Consider the following 24765-nt stretch of genomic DNA (forward strand, 5'->3'; position numbering starts at 1 on the left):
CTACAATACTGCATACTAGATTTTGGCAGATTTAGTACACGAGTAGTATGTAGTATGCTTCTGAATACAGCCTTTGGTCTTTACATTGTCTTCAGAAGAACCAACTGATGTAACTTCCTGTTGTAGATGTGTCTTACAGAAAGTTCCAGATGTTTCAGATGGGGGTAATGTTTTACAGTAACAGCACTGAGTAAAAACCCAGGGACACATAAAATTTGTATTTTTACTTAAATATTATAGATTTATTTTTGAAAAAATATTTTAAATCATGTGGGATTTGTACTCACACTGCAATGCAAAAAAAATACATCACTGAAGGGTTTTAATAATTATTTAAAGAGAGTGGGGACAGGTAACAAATGCTATTTTTTCAGTGTTCTAGGTAGTTTTTTATTTTTTTTTTTGCAATTAGGTCAATGTAAAGGACACAATGCTTAATAATAAAATGTATTTTAAAGTTATTTTGTGTGCACGTTCATACATGTAACTTCCTGGGGTGGGGACAGAAATGGCACAGATTCGGCGGAATACTACATATGTAAATGAGAGCTGGTGGGCCTGTGAGGAGGAGCGCGGGCTGTTAGCGCGCGCTGCAGGTGTGGCTGTGTGTCGCCTGGTAACCGGAGACGCTGGAGTTTCAGACACTGAACTCAGTCTGTGCTTTTATTGATAATAATTATAACTTCAGACTCGCTGCAGCTCAGATATATCCTATAATAGTGTCTCTGCTCTCTCTCCTGACTGACTGAGGACTGAGGGGGTCATGGCGGAAACACACCCCACCTGTTTAGTAAGTTTCAGCGTCTGTTTGCTGTAATTCCTCTGGGTCAGAGCTGCCTGGTGCTCCTCACCTGGTTTACTGTGTTTATGAACGTTAGCTAGCTTAGCTGAAGCGCCATAGCTTGAAAAGTGTTCTGTCTAGTTGTGCTACCTTTTTAAAACCGTGCTAGGCCAGTGTAACATTTAGCAGTTTAAATTTCTGACCGTATCAAGCTTAAATTGAAAATAGATAATTGGGTAATGTTATATATTTTTTTACACTCAGTATAGTGAAGATAAATGTTTTTCATAAAATGTTTTAATTACATTGTTTTTTATTTCAGCCTTTGGCTAACAGGATTTGTCCATTTTTGTATCTTGTAACTCAAAATGTGATGTTATCCAACTTGCAAAATGCAAAAATTGAAAAATCAGAAATAAAAGATTAATTATTTCATTTTTCCTGAAATTCCGATCGTGAGGGGCAGAAATTTAAAAAATAAAGTTGGAAAAATGAATGAAAACTTATTTCTTGTACACTGCACTTCATTAAAACATAAATGAGTTTTAACATCTAATTTTCTATTGTTGCATTCAGCCTCAAAAAGTCAGTTGCACTGACCATGCTACCCTAGTGTATATTTAACTGTAAAAATACAAAAGAAGCACTATATTAGAGCATGTTCCCAGTAGAAGTCCCAGTAGATGTAACTAGTATATCTGGATAGCCTAAATCACTGTTTCGTAGGTATAAATGTTGTGCGTAGTTTATAAAATAAAACAACAATGTTCATTTTACTTAAACATAAACCTATAAATAGCAAAATCAGAGAAACTGATTCAGAAACTTAAGTCTGATTTTTTTCCAGAGCTGTATATATATGTAATGTAATGTAATGTAATGTATTGTTTAGGGGCTCTGTAAAAATGAATGATGGCCATGGTTGAATTTTTGTTCTTTCATTCAGGCATCTATTATATATTTCCTGCGAGAGCGATTCTACAGGCAGGCCATTAACAGCACTGTGAGCTTTCTGAGAACTTACCCCAATGACTCTGTGATTTTGTTCTTCAAAGCTTTTGGAGCTCTGAATGAAGGTAACCTAATGAACTTTAATTATATAGTATACTGACAGCAAATGGAGATGAATTTCATGGTGTTTTTTGCTGATATACAGCTAATATTTGTATTAAAGGACATACTCAAGAGGCCATAAGGGAGCTTACCCAACTGAGAGACAAGCCTCAGACCTCTTTGTGCTCAGTGATGGCTCTCCTTTGTGCACACAGGCAAAGTGAGACCCCAGGTAAGTTGTGATTGCCAGACATGATTATTTGTATTATTTAAAGTGTTAAATTGTTTAAAGTATTTCAGCACTGGGCTGTGGAGCAATGGAACTACATTTTTTTTAAATTAATAAAGCTCCACCCTCTAATAGTTTTATGTTGTGTTCCAAAATGAATCGTCCAACATCATTACCTGATGTGACTGATGCTCTTGTGTTTGAAAGATTGTTAATACAGTGTTTCAACATATAATAGAAAATTTGCCTGTTAATATCCAAGTATCAGACAGATAGTTCATCAAAGAGGTGTCTGGAAACTGTTGGCCATATTGCCTGTTATCATAGACTAATTTACTTTCTTCTGAATCTGAGATCAAGAGGCAGTTTCTGAACTGGAAGCCTGTCTCAAGACATCCAGAAGGACAGCTGAGGACAGGGACCTGTACTTCGCAGCTCTGCTCTACTGGATTCTGGGACGAAATGAGAAGGCCAGAGATTATGTAGAAAGGATGCTGAAAATGTCCACTACTTCCTCGCAGGTTTGCAGCAGTCAGTTTGTCTCATTAATGAATTGGACTACCGTATTTTTCGGACTATAAGGCGCACCGTATTATAAGGCGCACGATGAGTGAACGGTCTATTTTAAGTGTTAGTCCATACACAAGGCGCACTGGATTATAAGGCGCACTAAATGAAACTTTATTTATATCAGTAACAATAACTCTGAGCAATAAATCCTTCACAATATCTGTGAAAAATAACAACATCTCTGAGCAATAAATCAACAAGCACAGCAAGTACGTATTACTCCGCGACGCTCCTGACAACGGTAGCCGCGCTCCGACAGACCATAATATTATGTTGAAGCACAGCAAGTACGTATTACTCCGTGACGCTCCTGACAACGGTAGCCGCAACGCTCCGACAGACCATAATATTATGTTGAAGCACAGCAAGTACCGTATTACTCCACGACGCTCCTGACAACGGTAGCCGCAACGCTCCGACAGACCATAATATTATGTTGAAGCACAGCAAGTACGTATTACTCCGCGACGCTCCTGACAACGGTAGCCGCAACGCTCCGACAGACCATAATATTATGTTGAAGCACAGCAAGTACCGTATTACTCCGCGACGCTCCTGACAACGGTAGCCGCAACGCTCCGACAGACCATAATATTATGTTGAAGCACAGCAAGTACGTATTACTCCGCGACGCTCCTGACAACGGTAGCCGCAACGCTCCGACAGACCATAATATTATGTTGAAGCACAGCAAGTACGTATTACTCCGCGACGCTCCTGACAACGGTAGCCGCAACGTTCCGACAGACCATAATATTATGTTGAAGCACAGCAAGTACCGTATTACTCCACGACGCTCCTGACAACGGTAGCCGCAACGCTCCGACAGACCATAATATTATGTTGAAGCACAGCAAGTACGTATTACTCCGCGAGGCTCCTGACAACGGTAGCCGCAACGCTCCGACAGACCATAATATTATGTTGAAGCACAGCAAGTACCGCATTACTCCGCGAGGCTTCTGACTATAATAGCGTGTTGTGCCGAATTCGGTGAATAAAACGGTTTTAAAACAGAGATAAAGATTGGATAAGTTTCATTTCTGGATGAAGTGATTTCCAGCGCTGTTTGGATATAACTGTGGATTACAGGAGACTGGATTGATGGATTCTCTTTAGTCTGGACGCGTTTTGAAGGTAGGACCTGTGGCTGAGCGCGGGTGTGTGTTCGGGGGTGGCGGCAGTGACCGGAGGTTACCCCAGGACAAAAGGAGAGCCTTTTATTACTGGAAACATGCGCTCTGACGCAGCTCTAATTCATGAAACATACATCCTACAGTAAAAGCACAGTTCTGGAATCCGGAGAGCCAGACGGTTCGAATGGTGTATGACATGACCGCATTCGATGAAATATGGACGAACGATAAACGCAAATATGAGAGTTATGAATTATTAAAATCATAACCAAGGCATATTTCGCCCTAAATGTTTATTTTCTGAAAGGATATTCCGCTAAATAGGCTAAATAGCTCAAAAGCAGAGATTCTAAGCTTTAAAATGGTATATTGGATTGAACCTGTAACTGTTCATAACTATTCAGAAACACAGCCAGTTATGAAATATTAAATATTTCTGGCCCGCCGGGGGGCCAGCGCGTGTTAAGAGGTTAACTTTACTTAGAAGTGGGCGCTAAAAAGAAACAGTTTGTGCTATTACCCCAGAACGGGTGGAAAGGAAAGTTTACCGGCACCTTGTTCTGGCCACGGAGCTACAGTGGAAACTAGCTACCCTGAACCACAGCCGAGAGGCAGTACGGCAGTCAAAGGTAACCGCGCGCTAGCCCAAGAGGGGGATCTTTTTCTGGCGTGGGTGAGGAATTCTGCACAACAGAGCGCCGTGTACCACATAAAAATCGAGGTCAGTAAACACAAGCAAAATCCATACACAAGGCGCACTGCATTATAAGGCGCAATGACGATTTTTGGGAAAAAATAAGTATTTTAAGTGCGCCTTATAGCCCGAAAAATACGGTAATTAGAGGTTAACTGAGAGGCTCTTATACCATTATGTCAACTGTGTAGAGTTTTTTAAATCGAAGTTGATGGTTTTACTGAGCATTGTGCTGGGCAATGGGTCCTCTAAACAATTCTAACATTATTAATTGAACATTTTATCTCTATTACACTTTAACAAGTATTTTAGTGAATGTCAGACACATAGTTTTTCCAATTAAAATTGAATGAATTGTCCATCCCTGAATAAGCTTTACTCATTAAGTCTGTACTGAACACAAAATCATTAAGAGTGTGTAATAATCAGTAGGTCCAAACTGTGCATGTGTTGACAGGGGCTCATTCTAAAGGGCTGGATTTTCCTGACCTCTGAAAATGAGGCTCATCGGTCGCAGGCCATCCGATACTTTGACGGTGGTTTACGAGACTCCAAAGATGTGTTTGGAATGATGGGAAAGGTACAAGATGATGTACTCTACTTTTTGCCTGAATAAGTACAAAATAACATAATCTATATTGTCAGTGTATTTAAAGATGAAGTAAGTATTAACCCATAAATTTAAATTCTGCTGTGCTCACAGGCCGAGTTCTTCATGTTGAGACAGAATCAGTCGTGTGCTCTAGACATGATCAGTCAGGTCATAGCCTCCCATCCTAACTTCATTCCAGCTCTCGTTCTCAAGATGAACATGTTTATGTCGTTCCATGACTGGGAACAGACAGCTGAGGTGGCTGAAAGGTGGGTCTGGTGTTGTTTTGACTAATTTATTTTCTCAAGTGCTTTATCCTTCTCCTCGCTTCCTTACACTACTATCAGTATTCTCTCATTTGAGTCAGTATGTTTGCTTAAATCTTTCAGAATCCTTGAGACAGAGACACACAACTTGAAAGCCCTTCAGATGATGACTATAATCTCGGAAGCAAAGGACGGAGATATGAAGAAGGTAATTATGCAGCGGTTCATGAATAATGGAGAGCGCCTTTTGATGATTATTTGGAACAGCGGTAATCAGTATAATCAGTATAACTGTTACCAGTCATTTATCTGGAGCACTAGGCTAAATCTATCACATACAAAAGCTCATTTAGCTGTAATGACTGTTATGTGGTTTATCTGGAATGGATTTAGCTCTGATCTTCTGATCTAGCAGCATTGTTTTTAATGTTTACTGTTCTGATGTTACAGGTGACAGAGTATCTACAGCTTCTTCTGTGTGCCATTGAAGTTTTGGAGCCCAGTACTTTCAGTCTGCATGTGGATTTCACGTTGCCAATCAGTAGACTGGTATGATCTTTAGCGTCAGTTACAATTAAGTGCAGCAATAATATTCACTGGAATTAAGAATCATTGTCTATGTTCAGTATGTATACATGACACAGAACATAGCCATATGTGATTTGCTTAACCGTATCATACACCTAACATACATCTTTATTCGATATGCTTATTTTTTTCCGGGACATATTTTATACCACAGTGTAAACATTAGGAGTACCTTTAATAATCAGAGCTAAACCAACAAAAATGATCTGAGTACAAGCAACAGTACAAATCCGAAACAAGCATGAGCCAAATCATAGTCTGAAAGGGATAAACAACAGACGAAAAAAAGGGGTCAAAACCAGAGCAAAAAATTTCCAAGAGAACTATCAAAAAGGCAAGACAAAATCCCAAAAATATGTCATACACGGAAATAAATAAACCAAAAAATATGATTGAGAGGTGCATTCTGGGAGTTGAAGTGTGTAAATATGGACACGTCTGTAGAGGTATTGGAAGGTGTGACACACAGCACCCTTTTTACAAAATGACATTTATGTTTTTATGCCACCGACAGGTAGGCTTGCCTGTTTTGTCTTGTTCTTTTACACATAAAAATTGGGTGAAAATGTTCAGATTTACAGTTTTACAACCATATTATTTTGCATTAAAAGGGGAAAAAATCAATACATCCCATTAAGGGAAGGCATGTAAAAAAAATTCTGCTCAGATTGGCAGGCTTGTAATAATGTGAAGACTCACAGATAGTTTCTTAAAAAAATACCTTGAGGTAGTACTCTAGGCACCACCATCTTAAAATTAAGTCAAGATAAGTCGTTTGACAAGCACAAACAAATACTTAGGACAGGGAAACAGACTATAAAATGAATTCTGTGGAAATCCACAAATTCCACCTGTTACTGAACATATCTCTATAATATTCATGTATTTTCACCAAATTAATTTTGCACACTGTTCCCCTATCCTACCTATTTATTCTGGTCAGTCAAGGTTTTGTTTCTATATGTTTCCAACAGTGTGGACACAACAGTGTGGTCGTGCAGATGCTGACGGCGTTTGTGCAGAGAGCTGTGTCCAGAGCTCCAGATAACTCTGCCATGGACTGTGAGCTCGGCTACCTCCTCACAATGCAGGGCACATATAAAGAGGCTCACAGGTGGTACACAAAGGCTTTGAATATAGACCAAGGAAGCATGGCTGCATCAATAGGTAAATGAAGCAAATTTGTGTTTTTTATACCTTGGATACATCACAAGCAATAATACCACAACTATGATTGTACTGTGTTGTGAAAGTATTTATTCAATAACAATTATGGATGAATAACCACATCTAGTACACTGTATTTTAGGTTGCATCTTACATTATCACCTGATTCTCGCTACTGACCTGATTTGTTTGTGTAGGTATGATCAAGTGTCAACTGATGGATGGACAGGTGGAGAAAGCATCTCAGCAGCTGGACTTTTTTCAGGAAGTGCAGCAGTCACTAGGACGGTCAGCGGTATGTCAAATACAGTCTTTGGAACCAAGCTTTGTTCTTCAGTCTCTCACAAGATTTACAAAATACTTAGAGTTTTACTTGCATCTGTTCTACCATGTTTGTTTCACAACAAAAAAACTGGTATAACTGAGGATGTTCTGTATTTTATATATACAGCTCTGGAAAAAAATAATAGACCACTTAAAAATGCTGAGTTTCTTTGATTTTACCAAATTGGAAACCTCTGGAATATAATCAAGAGGAAGATGAATAATCACAAGCCATTAAATCAAGCTTAACTGCTTGAATTTTTGCACCAGGAGTGTCATACATTTTTTCAAAAGCAATGTGTAGGACTGGTGGAGGAGAACATGCCAAGATGAATAAAACTGTGATTAAAAACCAGGGTTATTTCCCCAAATATTAATTTCTGAACTCTATGAATATTAATTTGTTTTCTTTGTATTATTTGAGGTCTGAAAGCTTCTTTTTTTTTTTTTTTTTTGCAAATAAATGCTCTAAATGACAAACTTTTTGAGAATCAGAGAAACTGATTCAGAAACTGAAGTGGTCTATTCATTTTTTTTGTTCCAGAGCTGTATATGCCTATTTAACACTAGTTATGAGTAAGGAACATTATGCTAACTTTAACAAGCTGTTAACCACTGCTGATCTCATTTGTTAGGAAGTGAGCCTTTTGCAGGCCATTTTGGCCCAGAAGAAAGGAGCTGCGGAGGAGCGGGTTGTGGCCCTGCTGAAGGAGGCCACAGAGCTCCATCTGCAGACCCTCCGTGGGCTTCCCCATGGTGTGGACTATCTGCAAAGACTCAATCTCAACTTTCTGCTTCAGGTGGTTAGCATGCATCTTGCTAACAGTCAGGTATGTTTTCTTGTTGTTTGGAGACCTTTGAACATATAGTTCAACAAACATAGTACTTTTCTACTAGCTACTGAGTTATTCCCAGTACAATCTTACAAATAATGATGCTACACATGTTTTATTAAGAGACGCCACAAAAACAATGAGTATGAGTATAATTATATAACATTTTATAGGTCAAAAATGGAGCCACAAATGTTATTTCTGTGGCATCACTTAAACATCTGTTTGTATGACATTTATTTTTAGTGCAATTACTAAATAATGAACTTTGAAATATAATTTTATTTTATTATATAATAATATAAATCTCTCTGCATTCTATAGGATATTCCACTTGAAGCTGGTCAGCTCCCACCCTTTGGACTGAAACATTCCACTATGATTCTAGAGGCTGTAATTAAAGCCGCTCCTGGTGTCTTAATCAGTTGCTACTACATGGCACGTGTCAAATTTCTAATAGGTATGTGTTGCTAGATCAGTCCAAATGTATTTTATGTGTGAGTAAAGTTGTTTTTATATTTTAACATTTATAACTGTATTTGTGAAGGTGATCAGGCTGCTGCTCAACACTTTCTAAACCTGTGTATGGATAAGGAGCCCACCATGCCTGAGATCCACCTGCTGCAGGCCAAACTTCACGTCCATACTGGAGAATACAGAAAGTCTCTCAGCTGTTTGGAGTCTGGTGTCAGTCATAACTTTGAAGTAAGTAAGAGGAAGTACACTAATTGCGTTGAAATTCCCGTCAGTGCCTTGTTGCACTTTGCAGGCATTTTTTTCCATTTTCTCCCCAATTTACACAGCCCTTTTCCCAACTCATTCATTTGGACTCTCCCATCACTAGAAATGCCACAACACCAGGAGGGTAAAGACTAGCACACGCCCCCTCTGATACATGTGAAGATAGCCACCGCCTCTTTTTTGATCTGCTGCTGATGCAGCATTGCCAAGTAACCAGCGTGCTCAGAGGACATTTACATTGATTTAACTGTAGGAATTCTCCAATATTTTAATTATTTTTGAGGTTCAGATAAAGAATGGTTCCCATATTTTGTTTCTTACTTTCATACATACATAACTTATAGATTGCATTATAACTACTGAATAACATATAGTATTAATAGTGCTGAATACTAAGTCCTGAAATCAATAACTGGATAATAAATCATTGCTTTAAAAAATGTATCCAAGAAGGACAGATTCCCTGGACCTCTAGTAAAAGCTAATGGCTATATACTTTTTCCTTAATTAAATAAAAAAAACAAAGACATACATACAGTCAGTCATACCTATGTTATGGTATATTGTTATGGACATTTTATAGTTAATTAATACAAATTTGCTATAATGTAGCTTTTTGCATACTACAAATGTCATGGAACTTAATATAAATATGACCAAATAACATTGGATTTTGGAAAATGTGGGACCTCCAGAGTTGATTGTCTGTACACATGGACAATTCTAGCCAGATGCCACCAGTCATTATTTATACCACCCTCTGTGCTGTCCACTTTGGGTAGTATTATCTTTTATGACATACTTCCAGCACACTCGTGACACTGTGTTGAGGATTGTTAAATCGCTACACAACTTTGAAAAAAGGTGGCATTGTCAGTGTATACACTATAATATATACATATATATATAAAAAAGTAAATAAAATGTTTTCATTTTTTTCACACAATATTAAATGAATTTTAAATGAATGCACAAAAGAAACAAAACCTAAGTGTGTATGTGAAAAAGAGTGTTTTTTTTTTAGCTGAGGCAGATGCCTCAGTATAACTTAATCAAAGCCAGAGCTCTGAAGGGGATTGGGGAGCTGACAAAGGCCATCCAGTGCCTACGTATGTTGACGGCCATGCCAGGGGTCAGGAGGGCCACTGAGGGACGTGAAACCTCTCTCTCCCTCAGTGAACGAGTTTCAGTGTTTCTGGAGCTTGCAGATGCCCTGCGGCTGAATGGAGAACAGGTACGAGTGAATAAGGGCTGATATAGATCTTTTTGATATGGGGTTGATTTGGAGATGACCTTTATATGATATACATTACTTATTTCCTTTTTCTGCCTGAGCAGCATGAAGCTGCTAATGTCATGCAGGACGCGATTTGGCTGTTTAAGGAGACCCCCGAAGAAATGCGAGTTATGGTGGCTAATGTAGACCTAGCTTTAGCTAAAGATGATGTCGACACAGCTCTCAACGTACTGCGCACTATCACACCCGGCAATTCCTGCTACATTCAGGGCAAGGAGAAGATGGCTAATATTTACCTGGAGAGAATGAGGAACAAGAAACTCTACATAGAAAGTTACAGGTAGCTGCATAAGTTTATTGGATTATTGCACACATTTTTTACAGTAATGTATAAGATAGTAAAGAAGTCATGTGAATTATATTTAATAAACATACTGTAAACATGTTATTATAAAACAAATACATATCTTTCAGTAGAAGTAGAAAAAAACATTTTAAACATAATTTTGAAGTATTTTTGTTGGTCTGCTAATCATGAAAGTTGGATACAATGTAAAGACAACTGCCAGATATAAATTAGACAGTACAGGTCAGTACAAGGTTTTGCATGATGGCAACAAATTAACATTGCCTGTTCACATTACAATAAAAATTAGGCAACACCAATCTGCTCTGATTTTGTTCACCTATGGATTACAAACATGTTTTATGAGTTATCAAACCTGATATTATTGTTTTCTATTTTTTTAGGGAAATATGCCAACAGCTACCTGGACCTCATTCTAAAATATTGCTGGCTGATGCTTTCATGAAAATACAAGAGGTATTTGTGGATTTGTTTATTTGGTTGTTTATTAAATGATCAATATTGAAATATATTTAATAAGCAAAGCTTATTATTTAGTCAAGTCAAGTCAAGTAGTTTTATTGTCAATACTGCATATGTACAGGACATACAGAGAATTGAAATTACGTTACTCTCCTTCCCAATTTTACAGCAAGTACAGATAATAGATATAATAAAGGAGAATGGGAGACACTATGTGTACAATACAGCAGGGACACAAATAGACATACATGAGACAAAAACAAGGTGCAGTGGTGTGGGGGAGGAATAGATATATAAATATAAGTAAATAAGTAAAAATAGATATATAATTATAATATAAAAGAGTGGGAGACACTATATGTTCAATACAGCAAGACACAAACATACGTAAGACAATAGTGCAATATTGATGGTGATTGAGATGGAATGACAGTAAAAATAGTAAATAACAGTAGTGCAAATACGGTATATGGTATATAGCTTAAGGCTGGTAAAGTGAATGGGTGCGTAAGTCCTTGAAGTTCACAGTTTAATTAAGTGGAATTAAAGTGCGTATTGACAGTGCAAGTATATCAGTAGTGCAGGTGTTGTGTAGTGCAAGTCCGTTTGGAAGGGACCAGTACTTTGTGCATTGTAGTGCAGAGTTTCAGTACTTTATTAGTGGGGGGGTCAGGATGCTGAGTGAGTGTGTGCTGGGGGCAGGATTGGGAGGGGGGGTAGAGCAGGAAGAGAGTTCAGCATCCTCACAGCCTGATGGATGGGGCTGTCTCGCAGTCTGCTGGTCCTCGCCCCGAGACTCCGCAGTCTCCTCCCTGATGGCAGCAGGATGAAGAAGCTGTGTAGTGGGTGAGAGGGATCTCCTGCCAGACGGAGGGCTTTCCGTGTGAGGCGGGAGCTGTACAAGTCCTGAAGGGAGGGGAGAGAGGTGCCAACAATCTTCTCAGCTGCTCTCACGATGCGCTGGAGGGTCCTGTGGCAGGATGCTGTGCAGGCCCCGTACCACACGGTGAAACAGCTGGTCAGTATGCTCTCGATGGCCCCTCTGTAGAAGGTGGTCATGATGGGGGTGGGGGCTCCAGCTCTTCTCAGCTTGCGGAGAAAGTAGAGACGCTGATTTGCCTTCCTGGCCAGTGACGCTGAGTTGGTGCTCCAGGAGAGGTCCTCTGTGACGTGCACACCCAGGAACTTGGTGCTGCTCACCCTCTCCACAGCAGTTCCGTTGATGAAAAGAGGGGTGTGCAGTGTGTGAGTTCTCCTGAAGTCCACAACAATCTCCTTGGTCTTCTCTGTGTTCAGAGAGAGATTGTTGTGTTTGCACCAGGAGGCCAGGCGGCTCACCTCGACCCTGTAGTGTGACGCATCGTTGTTGCTGATGAGACCCACCACCGTCGTGTCATCCGCAAATTTGACGAAGAGGTTGGAGGTGTGTGCTGGTGTGCAATCGTGGGTCAGCAGAGTGAACAGAAGGGGGCTCAGCACACATCCTTGGGGAGCCCCTGTGTTCAGTGTGGTGATGCTGGATGTGCTGCTGCCAACCCGCTACATTTACTACAAATGTTATAATATTTAAAGAAGTATATTGACTCCCTCTGCAAGCCTATAGAGGGAACACAAAGAAAGAAAGAAAGAAAGAAACAATATATATATATATATATATATATATATATATATATATATATATATATATATATATTGTGGTAGGCCCCTGGGGTAGGGGGCGTGACCACTGTGACCCAGAAGGAGGAAGCACACAGAGAACACAGACACGGGGAGTAAATGAACTCAAAACGCACCTTTTATTTCAAATGCCCTCCACCACACCCAAAAACAAACTTAAACAACCATAACTCGGCCCAATGGGGCTCTAGAGTCCGTAGAATTACTTTAGTGGTTTTTAAAGGTCCGGGCGGCCTCAGCTCACTCCTCCCAAGTCCAAGTCTCTCTCGAGTGTGAGCTGAGGCAGAGTTTTTATGCCTGTCTCAACTGGCGGCTCAATCAGCCCTCATGCGGGCCAGCCGAGACAGGCATGGCTTTGCGCTCTGGCGTGGGGCGGACCCACAACTCCCCCGCCTCCTCACGCCACAATATATATATATATATATAATTGGATTGATAATTAAATAGCTTATTTACAAAAAAGGTAACGGAAGTAGTATATACATATTGATACATATTTCTCAAAGCAAATACAATGCCTACATTTATACACAAAAACATACCTTAATGAATACAAATGCCACAGTTGCAAGCTACACAATGTTTTTAGTAGCAGTGTACAACAATCGTCATAGGGTAAACTAAAGAACATTAGAAGATAATTTTCCCAATTTTTAAAATGTGTTATATGAGTGAGTTCTTCCACACACACATCAAACTATATTCCACTTCTCAGTGATACATTTGTGTGCAGTAAACCTCAAGTATTTACTTTTAAAGCATCAGCACAATACGTTTTACAAAATGTTAATTTTTTTCTCCTAGCCTGAGAAAGCTATTGAGGTATATCAGGAAGCAGTAAAAATGGCACCAAAGGATGCTACATTTGTCAAGAAAATTTGCCAAGCCCTGGTGAGGACATACCAGTACGACAAGGCAAGTGATGCTAGATTTTAGTGGAAATGTTTACTAGGTATAGTTTATCAGACAGTGTTTATGTATAAAGTAATAGCTTGTCTTTAAAATAATTTTGCTCTTATATTTCAGGCTGTGGAATACTACATGACTGCCCTCAGCACCAGCAGGAATGACTCTGTGTATCTCGAATTAGCTGAGCTCCTGTTTAAACTCCAGCACTTTGAAAAAGCTCAGCACATCCTGGAGAAGGCCTTGGAGCATGAAAACAGTAATTAATACAAGACATTTTATGTTTCTTGTATATATTTACACTCTTTTTGGAGCATTCATTCCATATTCTAATATAAGTCTTTAATCAGCTGATACAACTATAATCCTATGCACATACCTGTCAAGTTTTAGATTTAAAAATAAGGGATATTTTCCTCTGTCCGCTTAAAGCCGGCCCACCAGCCCAACGAAGGTTCAGTACCCCTTACATTTTAAGACAGGTTTACAAAAAAATTTAAAATAACCACATGTGAACCACTTACACGCTACAATTAGATTATCAGAATCTGAAATGTTGTGGACATTCCTACATATGTCATTCTTTTAATACAGCCAAATTAAAAATACTTTTCTAGATATTAAAAAAGTTAAGATTTCATTTTTGCCATAAATGCACTCTTTTATATTATATATTTTTTTATTTATTTAATAGATTTAAAATTAAACAAAGGGTGCACAAATTCTGCAAAATGACTGTTGGTGACCTAAAAATAGTATTATGAGATTTTACTAAAAGGACATGGACCAGATATATTCCGTCAGTAAAAATTAGTCCTAATGGCCTACACAATTAATCATTTTTAATTAATACTTCTTTCTTTTGATCACTCAACCCCTGATCAGTTCAGTTCATTTCGGTCCTCTCCACATTTTCTAGTTAAACTGAGTCACAAGCTGTATTTTTTTATTTTAAAAGGTTTAATCTGTGTGTTTTATTTCGGAGACGAGTATTTTTAAACAGCTATCAGAAAAATCTCATCACAGTTTACATGATTAGCCTACCGTTACCTTTCTTTTAGAAAAATCGCTGAATATCCAGATATGTTTTAACATCAGCAGCTCCGAATAGCTGCCTGAACTCACAGCGACGGGGGGCTTCCCCACACTGACCCTCTATTGCAAGCTGATTGGCTGTTTCTCCTGAAAGGCGGGACTTTCTCCTTGAACCGGCTCCATGATTGGTTAAGAGACACAGCGGGGTCAGTGCCCTGTCTCCTCAATAATATATATTTTTTAATCTTAATATAATACGGGAAATTTACGGGAAAATACTAATACGGGAGGACGGCGGGAAAGAGGAGTAAAATACGGTAGTTTCCCGGACAAAACGGGAGACTTGACAGGTATGTATGCAAAAATGTGTATCATTGTCAACATAACATATACACAAATACAAAAACAAACATAAACATCAACTCCACCATGAAAAAAGCCTAATGGAGAGTTTCACTCCTGTGTCAGTTAAAGAAGTTAAATCTGCCTCAGGAGCTGGCAACCCAATTAGATATTCACAAACTGTAAAGCATCTCCAGACCTTCTGAGAATATGGCTGTATAATATGGCCGAAATGGAATCAGATCAAATCAGATTTATTGTCTCCTTGTATCTGTACAGGTGTACAGAAGAGTGAAAAACCTAAGCGCAATATGATTATGGTATCATTCCAATTTTAATATAAATTATAGTAAAGCCACAGAACACCTCAAGAATGTCCACAATTCATATAATGCGCCCTGTAACAAAAGCCAGTCAATGACAGATGCTGTTAATAACTGATACTAAAATATCCAATATCACATCTTTCTTTTTAAAACTTTTTCTATCACAGTATATTAATATTGAAGTTCTGGAGATTTGTTGTTGTTGTTTTCTTAGATACCAGTCTGACCACAATGATGAATGATGTGAAGCTTTTACGAATTCTGGTGAAAGTACTTCATGCCCAAAACGAGCCTTGTCTGGAAACATTACAAAAGGTGAGTATATAGATTTTCCAAGTAGTTCCATATTACAGTATTTTGCCACTTTGGCCTTGTACACTTTGTTCAGTGTACTGAGGCGCATACAGAATCATTTTTAATCATTTTAATTTCTCTCTCATTTCTTTTACCTGCTTTATATTATCTTTGATTTGCTTTATCCAAATGATGAAAGACAACAAGGCAAATGAATGATCACATGCAACATTTAAATGTATTTGGGTTTAAAGGAGAATGAGAGTACAACTTGCCTCAGGTACTGGAGCCCCGAGAGAGGGTGGGTGGGTAGATGGTGGTCTCTCACAACAACACTCCAAAGGGTGATGATGCTCAGCACATGGCGTCTGTGAGCTGATGTATCAGAACGGAGTTTCTGCGCTTTCCTCCTAGTATGCTGTGATGCTATTCAGTAATGCTTCATCAGCAGCAATTTGAAGAGAGGCGGTGGCTGTCTTCACATGTATCAGAGGAGGCACATGCTAGTCTTCACCCTCCTGATGTTGTTGTTGCTCCTGGAGTCCCAATGAGTGGGTTGGGTAATTGGCCTTGTAAATTGAGTAGAAAATAGAATTAAAAATTGGAAAAAACAATTATATTTTATTTGAAGGAGGGGTTCTGAAATCAACACCCACATACAATACAGTTGTAACCCATTAGATTATTAATTCAGTGGAGAAGAAAGTTCTATAATGTATTTTAGGCCAATGCATTGTAACTTCCTGTTAGTGATCATTGTACAACTGTTTGATTGTCTATTGTCAAACGATTGTCTGTCACTATGGTGTGACTTTCAATTCACCTGGAGAGGGAGACTAGGCTTACTTCCAGAATATGAATCACATACTTTCATAGATTTTCAGGCATTCAAGGTTTCTCTAGATAAAGTAACAATAAGAATTATATTTTCTGTAGGAACTAAATTAATCAGGATATATAATCATATATTAAAAAAAATAATAATTTAAGCACTGTCAGCTATTTTCAGCAGAGCTTTAGCCAGTATGTTGCCAGTATGTACTGTGTGGTAGGGCACAGTAATATGTGAGAATTTTAGCCCTGAACCTGCCCACTGTCATTCCCTCAGTCACATTTCCACAATAGGTTTGCCAGGTATAGAACACAACAGAATGCAAGGTTCTATTAAGCGTGTAAAGCCTTGGTATCCATCTAAAAAGCTTTATAACCAGAGGCAAAGTAAAATGAGAGTAATTTTTTCTTAGCAAGTGAGTTTAGAGCCGTAGCAGAACCATATCTACTGTATGTAATTCATCACATTGTTTCTTTAAATGTTGTTCCTTTATAAGTAAAGTTACAATAACCAAAATCTTTTATGTGCTTTATTTCATGTGCTTTATGTGCTTTATTTATTCCATGTTAAGGTCATAAGCCCTTTTGCCTAGTCATGTTTATTTTTAATATTATATCAGCTCATAAAAAAATGCTACTTTTAACCCTCCCCTATTTTTCCACCCATCTTCAGATCTATGAACTTCAGCAGAGGGTTGTGAGACGTTTACCGTTTGAGCAGCCTGAAAAGAGTGATGAGCAAAGGAGAGTTACAGCTGCTATTTGCTGTGAGCAGGCTAAAGAATACCACTACAGCAATGATTTAGAGAAGGCCGAGCAGTGCTACTCAGAGGCTCTGAACCACTGCCCAGATGACACAGAGGTCAGTGTCTTAGGAATCATCTGACATCCACATAAGACCAAGTATATGAGAAACTGTTATAATGAACAATTCATTATCCTCTGTGATTACAGATTAACTTTCAGATTGCTCAGCTCTACTATGAGCACCACAAACTGGATTATTGTAAAGACCAATGTTTTAAGATTCTGCAGCATGACAAGAAACACACTGCTACCTCAATGGTACTGTCTATATGTGTGATTTAGAGTCAGATATTTAGACAGTTGTTTGAACTAATGTTGGATTAAATATTTAGATGAACTGTTAACATTAACATCTTCCTCTGTGCATTTTACAACTTTAGCTGTTAGGTGATGTTTTATTTCGGAAAAACCAAAAAGAAGAAGCCATCAGCCTGTACACAGACATCTTACATCAAAATCCAGGTATTGTTTTTGGATAATATGCGTGTGATACCTCTCATTGTTTTACTCCCAATGAATTATGATAAACAAAAACAGTTAAAACAAACACAATCAAAAATTAATTTGGGGTTTTATGCGACTCAGGCACAAAATTAAACATTCGGGTTTAAAAAGATAAGGAATTCCGCCCCAACATTACTGAACCAACTGTTAAGGATGGTGGCGGCAGTAACATATTTTGGAGCTATTCTGCTGTCAGTGAAACATTGCATATCATTAATGGAATAAGAAAAAAATTCTATATCATGACCTCAGTTTGAAACAAAATTAAGTGGAAAAAAAAATAATGTATTCAATGCATGTTGAATACACATTCTGTCTGTCTGTCTGTCTGTCTGTATCTATAAAATCCTGCCTATCATGAAACTTTGAATGCAATAATGCTACTTTGTGTTCTCTGAAATAGGCAACTTTCATGCTCTGGCCAGGCTTATCCACATGCTACACAGGGTGGGGAGACTGGATGTTTTGCCATTCTTTGTGAAGTGTGAATCCCACTCACCAACTGCAGTTAAAGAACCAGGTTACCACTACTGCAAAGGCCTCTATTACTGGTCAGTCTCAATTACCATATATTGCAGAATTTTCCAACATTAAAAAGCAATAATATAATAATAAAATAATATAATATAATAAAGGTTGTAGATACCAGCTGGTATGAATCTTGATTTCTGTTGTTTTAGAATAGTTTACACAGCATACTGTGCAGCAACTTGGTTCAAACTATGAAAAATTATAAAACTGAAAAATGTGCAGAAAAAAACTATTTTCTTAATGAATAACAATCTAGTGATGCTATTACAGTCTCTCAGAATTGCCATAACAGTCCTCCCCAATGATTATTTAAAGGTATAGCTATGTGGGAGAAAAACACGGGTCGAGGAACTTTGTTGACAACCTATTTTTCATGACGAAAACAAGATGAAATCTAAATAAAATCAATACTTGAAAACAAAAAATATAATTATTTGTAATAAATTATATTATTGATCAGTGATAAGAACATAGCCGCTCCTTACAGTGTCCTTATGACTGGTTTCCCCGAGTCCCCCACTCTCCCACTTACTGAATAAACATGATTTATGGGATAAGTTCAGCTGCGCTACCATGGAAAACAAAGCTCAAAATATGTGGAATAAAAATATTTTGTAGCATGTGTCTTCTTGTCATCAAGATATTTAGGTAAGCTTGTTCAAATTTCTAAAGGCAGGTAACGCACATAACATTAGCTAGGTTAGCTAGCTAGTTAGCTAGTTTGATATGTAGGTTTAGTGTTAGCGATGTTTAATGTATAAAAGGGATCTGTGCAATCCATGATGATGTTTCGGTTATATTGGCCACAAACTTCTCTCTTTCTTGAGCTGCGAGACACAATTCAGACAGCCTTCACTGCATTTTATATACTACTAAACTAATGGGTAATGCACGTTAACCACATTAATCCACTTTTACAGCACAAACGAGTAACGGATTAGTAATTGTAATGGAGTAACGGATTAGTTTCTAACCCTCACTGTTTCTGTCAGAAGAATACTCCTCTATCTTTGTTTATACACCTATTGCTTTGTGTTTTAAGTTTTTAACAGCTAGAGAGTTTGTTGTGCTGGATATTTTGCTAAGAAAAGAAGATTGTATAATCTGTGCAGCTGCATATAAACTGTTAAAAGTTAAAAAAAAATATTTTTAAGTAATGTAGGTTTAGTCTATTGAAAGCCAGTAATTAAATTTTTTATTTTGCTGCAGTAAAACAATAAAGCAATAAAAGTAGATAATTCATACTTTTTATTTGACTAAAAGTCCTGTGATTAAAACTAGATTAAAATTTTGTTTGTTTTTATAGCTAAAACTGTTATACATTTTAGTCAAAAGACTAAGACTAAAAAAAATTAAAATCATCTGTCAAAAATAACACTTCTTTACACCTAGGGTGCACAGCTTGAGCCCTAAAATGCCAGTGTAAAAGCTTGATTAATAATGTATCAATCAAATGTATTTGTGTCGATTTTGATATATTATTTATTATTGGTAGTGGAATGCATATAATAGGAGGTGCTTATATATATATATACATATATATATATATATATATATATATGTATATATATATGTATATATATATATATATATATATATATATATATATATATATACATGTATATATATATATATAATGTGGTTAACATGTATATATATATATATATACATGTTGTTCACATAATACCTAATATAACACAGTTTGGGTGGCAGGTGGTTTATTTTATATATTGTTTGTGCATATCAGGCATGCATACCGTGTAAAAGAGGCATTGAAACACCTGAGCCAGGCCAGGGGGGATCCAGAATGGGGGGAGGAGGCTGTGGAACTGATGGTACGTATCTGTCTTAACCCAGACCGGGAAACATTTGGAGGAGAGGTGTTTAAGAGACCAGAGCAGGACCAAAGGTAAGCCTGACTTAAGCAGAATTAAAGAGTGAACACATAAATCATCTGTGTGAAACCTATGAACCTATGACAATGTACATTCAGTACTAAATCCAAGTATAGTATGGATTGCTCTGCATGTCAAATCTTATTTGAGCCATGTTTGAAAGTGAAAGGTCACTTAGTACTTGAGATACGCAGCAGAGATGTATTATAAAAAAATATTAAACTATTAATTTAACATATGAAAACATTATTCAGTTCATAATGTGATGATAATCAGTTTTTATGTTTGGATGAATCCATTGCCTGCTGTTTCTTAGTTCTAGTTCGCCAGTTCCATCAGACATTGATCGCAGTGAGTTAATTGGAGTAAACATGGCCCAGGAGTTGCTGAAGACCTTCCGTCCCCGCTCCAAAGCCAGTCAAGATAAAGCCAGAATCCTTTATAACCTCTGCCTGGTTCACAGCAAGGAGCCGGAGCAGGTGGAGAAGGCTGTACTTATGATGTCTGAAATGGCGGGAAAGAACGTAAGTTTCTTACATTTTCTTTGGCTTTAATTTGATTGCAGACAGTATGAGTATGGGATATTTCATGTTTTGTCTGATCAGCTTAATTTCATTAACTAATATATTTTTTAAATATTTATTTATTTTATATATTTATTAATAATCTCCTAGAAAATGTGCTAAGTTTAACTAAGAGGAACGAAGGGAATAAACGGTAGTGTAGCTCCATATTGTCACACAGGAAAATCACAGCGTTTATTAACAATAGGGCTAGACTTACAGGAATTGTGAGAGACAGGCAGGATCAGAAACCAAATGGCAGCAACATACCAGGCAAGCCAGGGTCATACACGAGATATCTAAAACAACATAGGGGCAGGCAAGAGAGTAGTCCAAAAATAAGGTTGTTAACAATATAAACAATAAACTGGGCAAGGCAATAAACAATAGCAAGTGTTACAGAAACGGGTCAATAACAAGAAGGCAAACATACAAAGAAAACACGTGATAGAATAACTAGATAACTAGATTCAATAGTCAGCAACCAGGAGAGCAAACAGTGGGGTATATACAGGGAAGGACAGGTGGAAATAGGTAGAAGTGGAGTAAACAGTGGAGTCAGGGAAGTTCAGGGTAGGTGCATGCTGGGAAGTGGAGTTTTGAGTAACAGTTTGCCTGACAACGTCAGGGCTGATATATTTTGTATTATACCTTCAACATAGAAAGAGGAAACATGCATCAGCCATGTGTGTATATGTAAAAAAAAGAGAGAGAGACTAAATTTCAGCATAAAATAAAAGTAATCTGCATTCTGAACTCAAACGTTGGGGTGCTGTCATATGTTTAGAAAAATTAACCTGTTAAAGTTTTCTAATTAATTACATGTGTAATTCATTAACATTGACATCACATGTTATCATTTGTAACTCACCATTTTTAAAGAGCTTTTATTGGTTTTATTTAGTGATGTAAACATAGTAACATCACTGTCAAATTTAGAGGGTAAATTTCTTTTTATTTATGTTTAGGTATGCATTAAATCTCATAACTCTCACTGTCTTGCACATCCTTCCTCTCTGTGTTCTTTACTATCTCTCACATACACAGACACACTGTTTCTGCTTCTGTAAAGCATTATCTCCCTGTTCATGTGTTAAAGTTATGATCGAAAGTAGTTTTATAGTTTGAGCTTAAATCCACACTGCAGTAGCAGTCATTTCCCTTATTCACCAACTAATTAAGCTTATTATTAAGATTTTTCTAATGGGAGCTTTTGCATATAATATTATTGTGCTGAACCTTGAATAAACCTTGGTTCTCACCTTCTCTTTGGCTGTAGGTGTTTTTGGAGGCCTCTTTGTTGGTAGCAGCTCAGGGTCTCCTACAGCTGAAACAGTTTCCTCGAGCCAGGAACTTTCTGAAGAGGATCAGCAAAGTGCAGTGGACTCATGCCATTGCTGAGGACTTTGAGAAAAGCTGTCTGCTCCTCGCTGACATGTACATCACAATGGGAAGAAACACAAATGCAGAGAAACTTTTGAATGACTGTATACAACACAACATGGTGAGGAAAAAATAAACAAACCCTGACTAAATTAGCTAGTTCAATAGTGTGAAATTCAAATTATAAGTTACCTGTTTAGTTGAAGTTTTTATAATAACATTTATTTATTTTTTACATTAACATTTCTTCTGAAACTGAGATAAATAAATGCTACTAAGTCATATTATGTTAGTATAGCAATCAAAGCTAGAAAAAGTTAGCATAAATTGAACTGCATGCTACTACATGCTAACTGTGTGATCTTTCATGCTCATATAAAATTAATTTAGGCATTTTAATCAAATCAAATTTATTTGTAATGCGCTTTTCACAACTGATGTTGTCACAAAGCAGCTTTACAGAAACATGATCACAGAACACAGAATCAGTTTAAAACATGAAACATAAAAATACAGAATACAGAACCCCCAGTGAGTGCGGAGGCAAGGAAAAACTCCCTTAGAGCAGGAGGAGGAAGAAACCTTGGGAGGACCAAGACTCACATATAAGGGGGGGACCATCGTACTACTAATGAAACGACTTTTAAATTAATTTTAAAAAGTCTTTTAGTCTTTTTTTATGTTTGAACAAAATATAGTTTTGTGTTGTGTGAAATGCTATCCAAGCCAAAACTGAGTGAATTATTCTACTGTATTTCAAACATGGCAGTAAAACTATAAAGGTACTATCAGCTTGTGTGTTTGTCTCTGTGCTTCTTTAGTCATGCAGCAAGGCATATGAGTACAAGGGCTACATGATGGAAAATGATCAGAGATACAAGGACGCTGCTGAGCTGTACGAGCTGGCCTGGAAATACAGCCACTGCGTAGACCCTGCTGTCGGTGGGGGATCTTTCACCTTTTGACTGGACACATTTACTTGATGCTGATTATTTATTTTAGTTCAACAACATGAAATAATACATTTTACTGTATTTCACAGGATATCGTCTTGCCTTCAATTATCTAAGAAGCAAGAATTACACACTGGCAATTGATGTGTGCCATCAGGTTTGCAAGACATTATTACAATCAATATTTGCTTAATCTTTTAGGAGTCCTCCTGGGTCCACATGTGTGGACATCATATTTTGGGTTGTCTAGACCACAACACTAAATGTTGCTCTACAAAGTCCTGGCGTCCTCTTATGAGGCCATTATACTGTCATCTAGTGGTGGCAGAAGAGATTAACACATTACAGTTTGATTTTGTTAAGAAACACGGTAAATGTTTGTTTTTTACTTAGTTATGTCTTTGTGTTGAAGCAGCTCTTCTAATCAGCCATATTGTTCAAAGGGGCACAATTGTTGTTTCTGCTTTTATTTTTTGTTTCTGAATTGTGTTCTGTCAAATCGAAATATAAAACTAAAGTCCTCATATATGGACATCATATTTCTCAGAAACTACATCATGTAAAAAGATAATTATTTGTTTTTTACACTAATCAGATGCCAATTAGCTCAAATAGCAAAGGAGTCTTAGGAAGTTAATCATGTCGCAATCGCAAATATGTCTAAATATATTAGATACAAATTAATTATTTATATATTATACATTTTGATACTAATTACGTCCCGGCATCGCTCTCATTGTGATGCTGGCCAATATGGGCATCTGTTCGCTGATATGTCAGTGCTGAGGAACTATTTTTTTTTTCCTTTAGGTTCTGCTGGAAAATCCTGATTACCCTCAGATCCGAGATGAAATTCTGGACCGTGCACTGCGTTCTCTCAGGCCATGAGCACAAAGGGTCTTCTTTGATGATACAAATGATAAAAATAGTGTTAGTTATCAGTACAGGTTTTGTATAGACACAGAATATGCACAAAATAGACATTTTAACTTTATATTTAATTTATCTGAATGCTCTGTTTTTGTTCAGTAGCAAAAGGAAGTCCAGACAAAATATGTTTGCATTGTTTATGTAAAGTTGAGTTTAGACAATGTTTGGAAGGGGTTTAAGTATCATTATTATAATTGCCATTGTCATGCTTACATATTGCAATGTAACATGTTTTGAATGTCTCCGATATGTTCATCACGAAACTGTGATCCAATATGAATAATAACTAATACATTTTGTTAGAAAGTAAAAAAAACACAGAAAGTCAGCATTTGTGGATTTTAAATAAAACATACATGTGTAAGCATAATAAGAGTAAAGAGACATCTTTATCTGTGTGTAAAATAATAAAGATTCCTGTTTGTAAAGTGAAGATGCCCAGTGTAGCTTTTAAATTTAGAACTATTATAATTTTTCTGGGAATATTATTTTTATTATTAGCTGTTTCGTGTTATGTAGTAATCTCAAGGATCATTCCATAATAACCTTACAAATCACCTGCTCAAATCCCACAGCCTTGAATCTACTAGGACATTTGTCCCATATAAACTATTAACACCTTAGTAAAGACTCTGTGTGCCAATTTGAACATGATTTTTATCACACTCTATTTTTACACCTGAGTGTAAACAGCCACCAAACCTGTTGGTTTTATCGATACACCACATTTAACTGTGAAAGTGATAAT

The 24765-nt window shown here is 37.3% G+C and overlaps 1 protein-coding gene across 1 annotated transcript; it reads left to right on the forward strand.

Moving 5' to 3' along the window:
* Nucleotides 1–609: 609 nt before the first annotated feature.
* Nucleotides 610–24740, forward strand: ttc21a (tetratricopeptide repeat domain 21A). Its single transcript, XM_007256931.4, has 29 exons — nt 610–790; nt 1728–1857; nt 1956–2066; nt 2418–2584; nt 4921–5043; nt 5167–5324; nt 5445–5529; nt 5772–5870; nt 6884–7076; nt 7274–7371; nt 8036–8230; nt 8558–8693; nt 8781–8938; nt 9999–10208; nt 10313–10551; nt 10962–11034; nt 13522–13632; nt 13744–13882; nt 15541–15641; nt 17125–17313; nt 17406–17516; nt 17639–17720; nt 18166–18313; nt 20041–20202; nt 20505–20712; nt 22031–22255; nt 22956–23076; nt 23177–23244; nt 23898–24740. The coding sequence occupies exons 1-29, from the start codon at nt 764–766 to the stop codon at nt 23973–23975; spliced, it is 3945 nt and encodes a 1314-aa protein (XP_007256993.3). The 5' UTR covers nt 610–763; the 3' UTR covers nt 23976–24740.
* The last annotated feature ends 25 nt before the right edge of the window (nt 24741–24765 follow it).

The sequence above is a fragment of the Astyanax mexicanus genome, chromosome 6, assembly GCF_023375975.1.
Source record: "Astyanax mexicanus isolate ESR-SI-001 chromosome 6, AstMex3_surface, whole genome shotgun sequence".
NCBI lineage: Eukaryota > Metazoa > Chordata > Actinopteri > Characiformes > Acestrorhamphidae > Astyanax > Astyanax mexicanus.

Excerpts from the sequence above, each read along its gene's own strand:
- ttc21a (XM_007256931.4), top strand. The coding sequence starts at position 764 with ATGGCGGAAACACACCCCACCTGTTTA. Across the intron at positions 13,883-15,540 it reads GGCCTTGGAGCATGAAAACA|ATACCAGTCTGACCACAATG; the intron begins GTAATTAATACA and ends TTGTTTTCTTAG. Across the intron at positions 22,256-22,955 it reads ACTGTATACAACACAACATG|TCATGCAGCAAGGCATATGA; the intron begins GTGAGGAAAAAA and ends GTGCTTCTTTAG.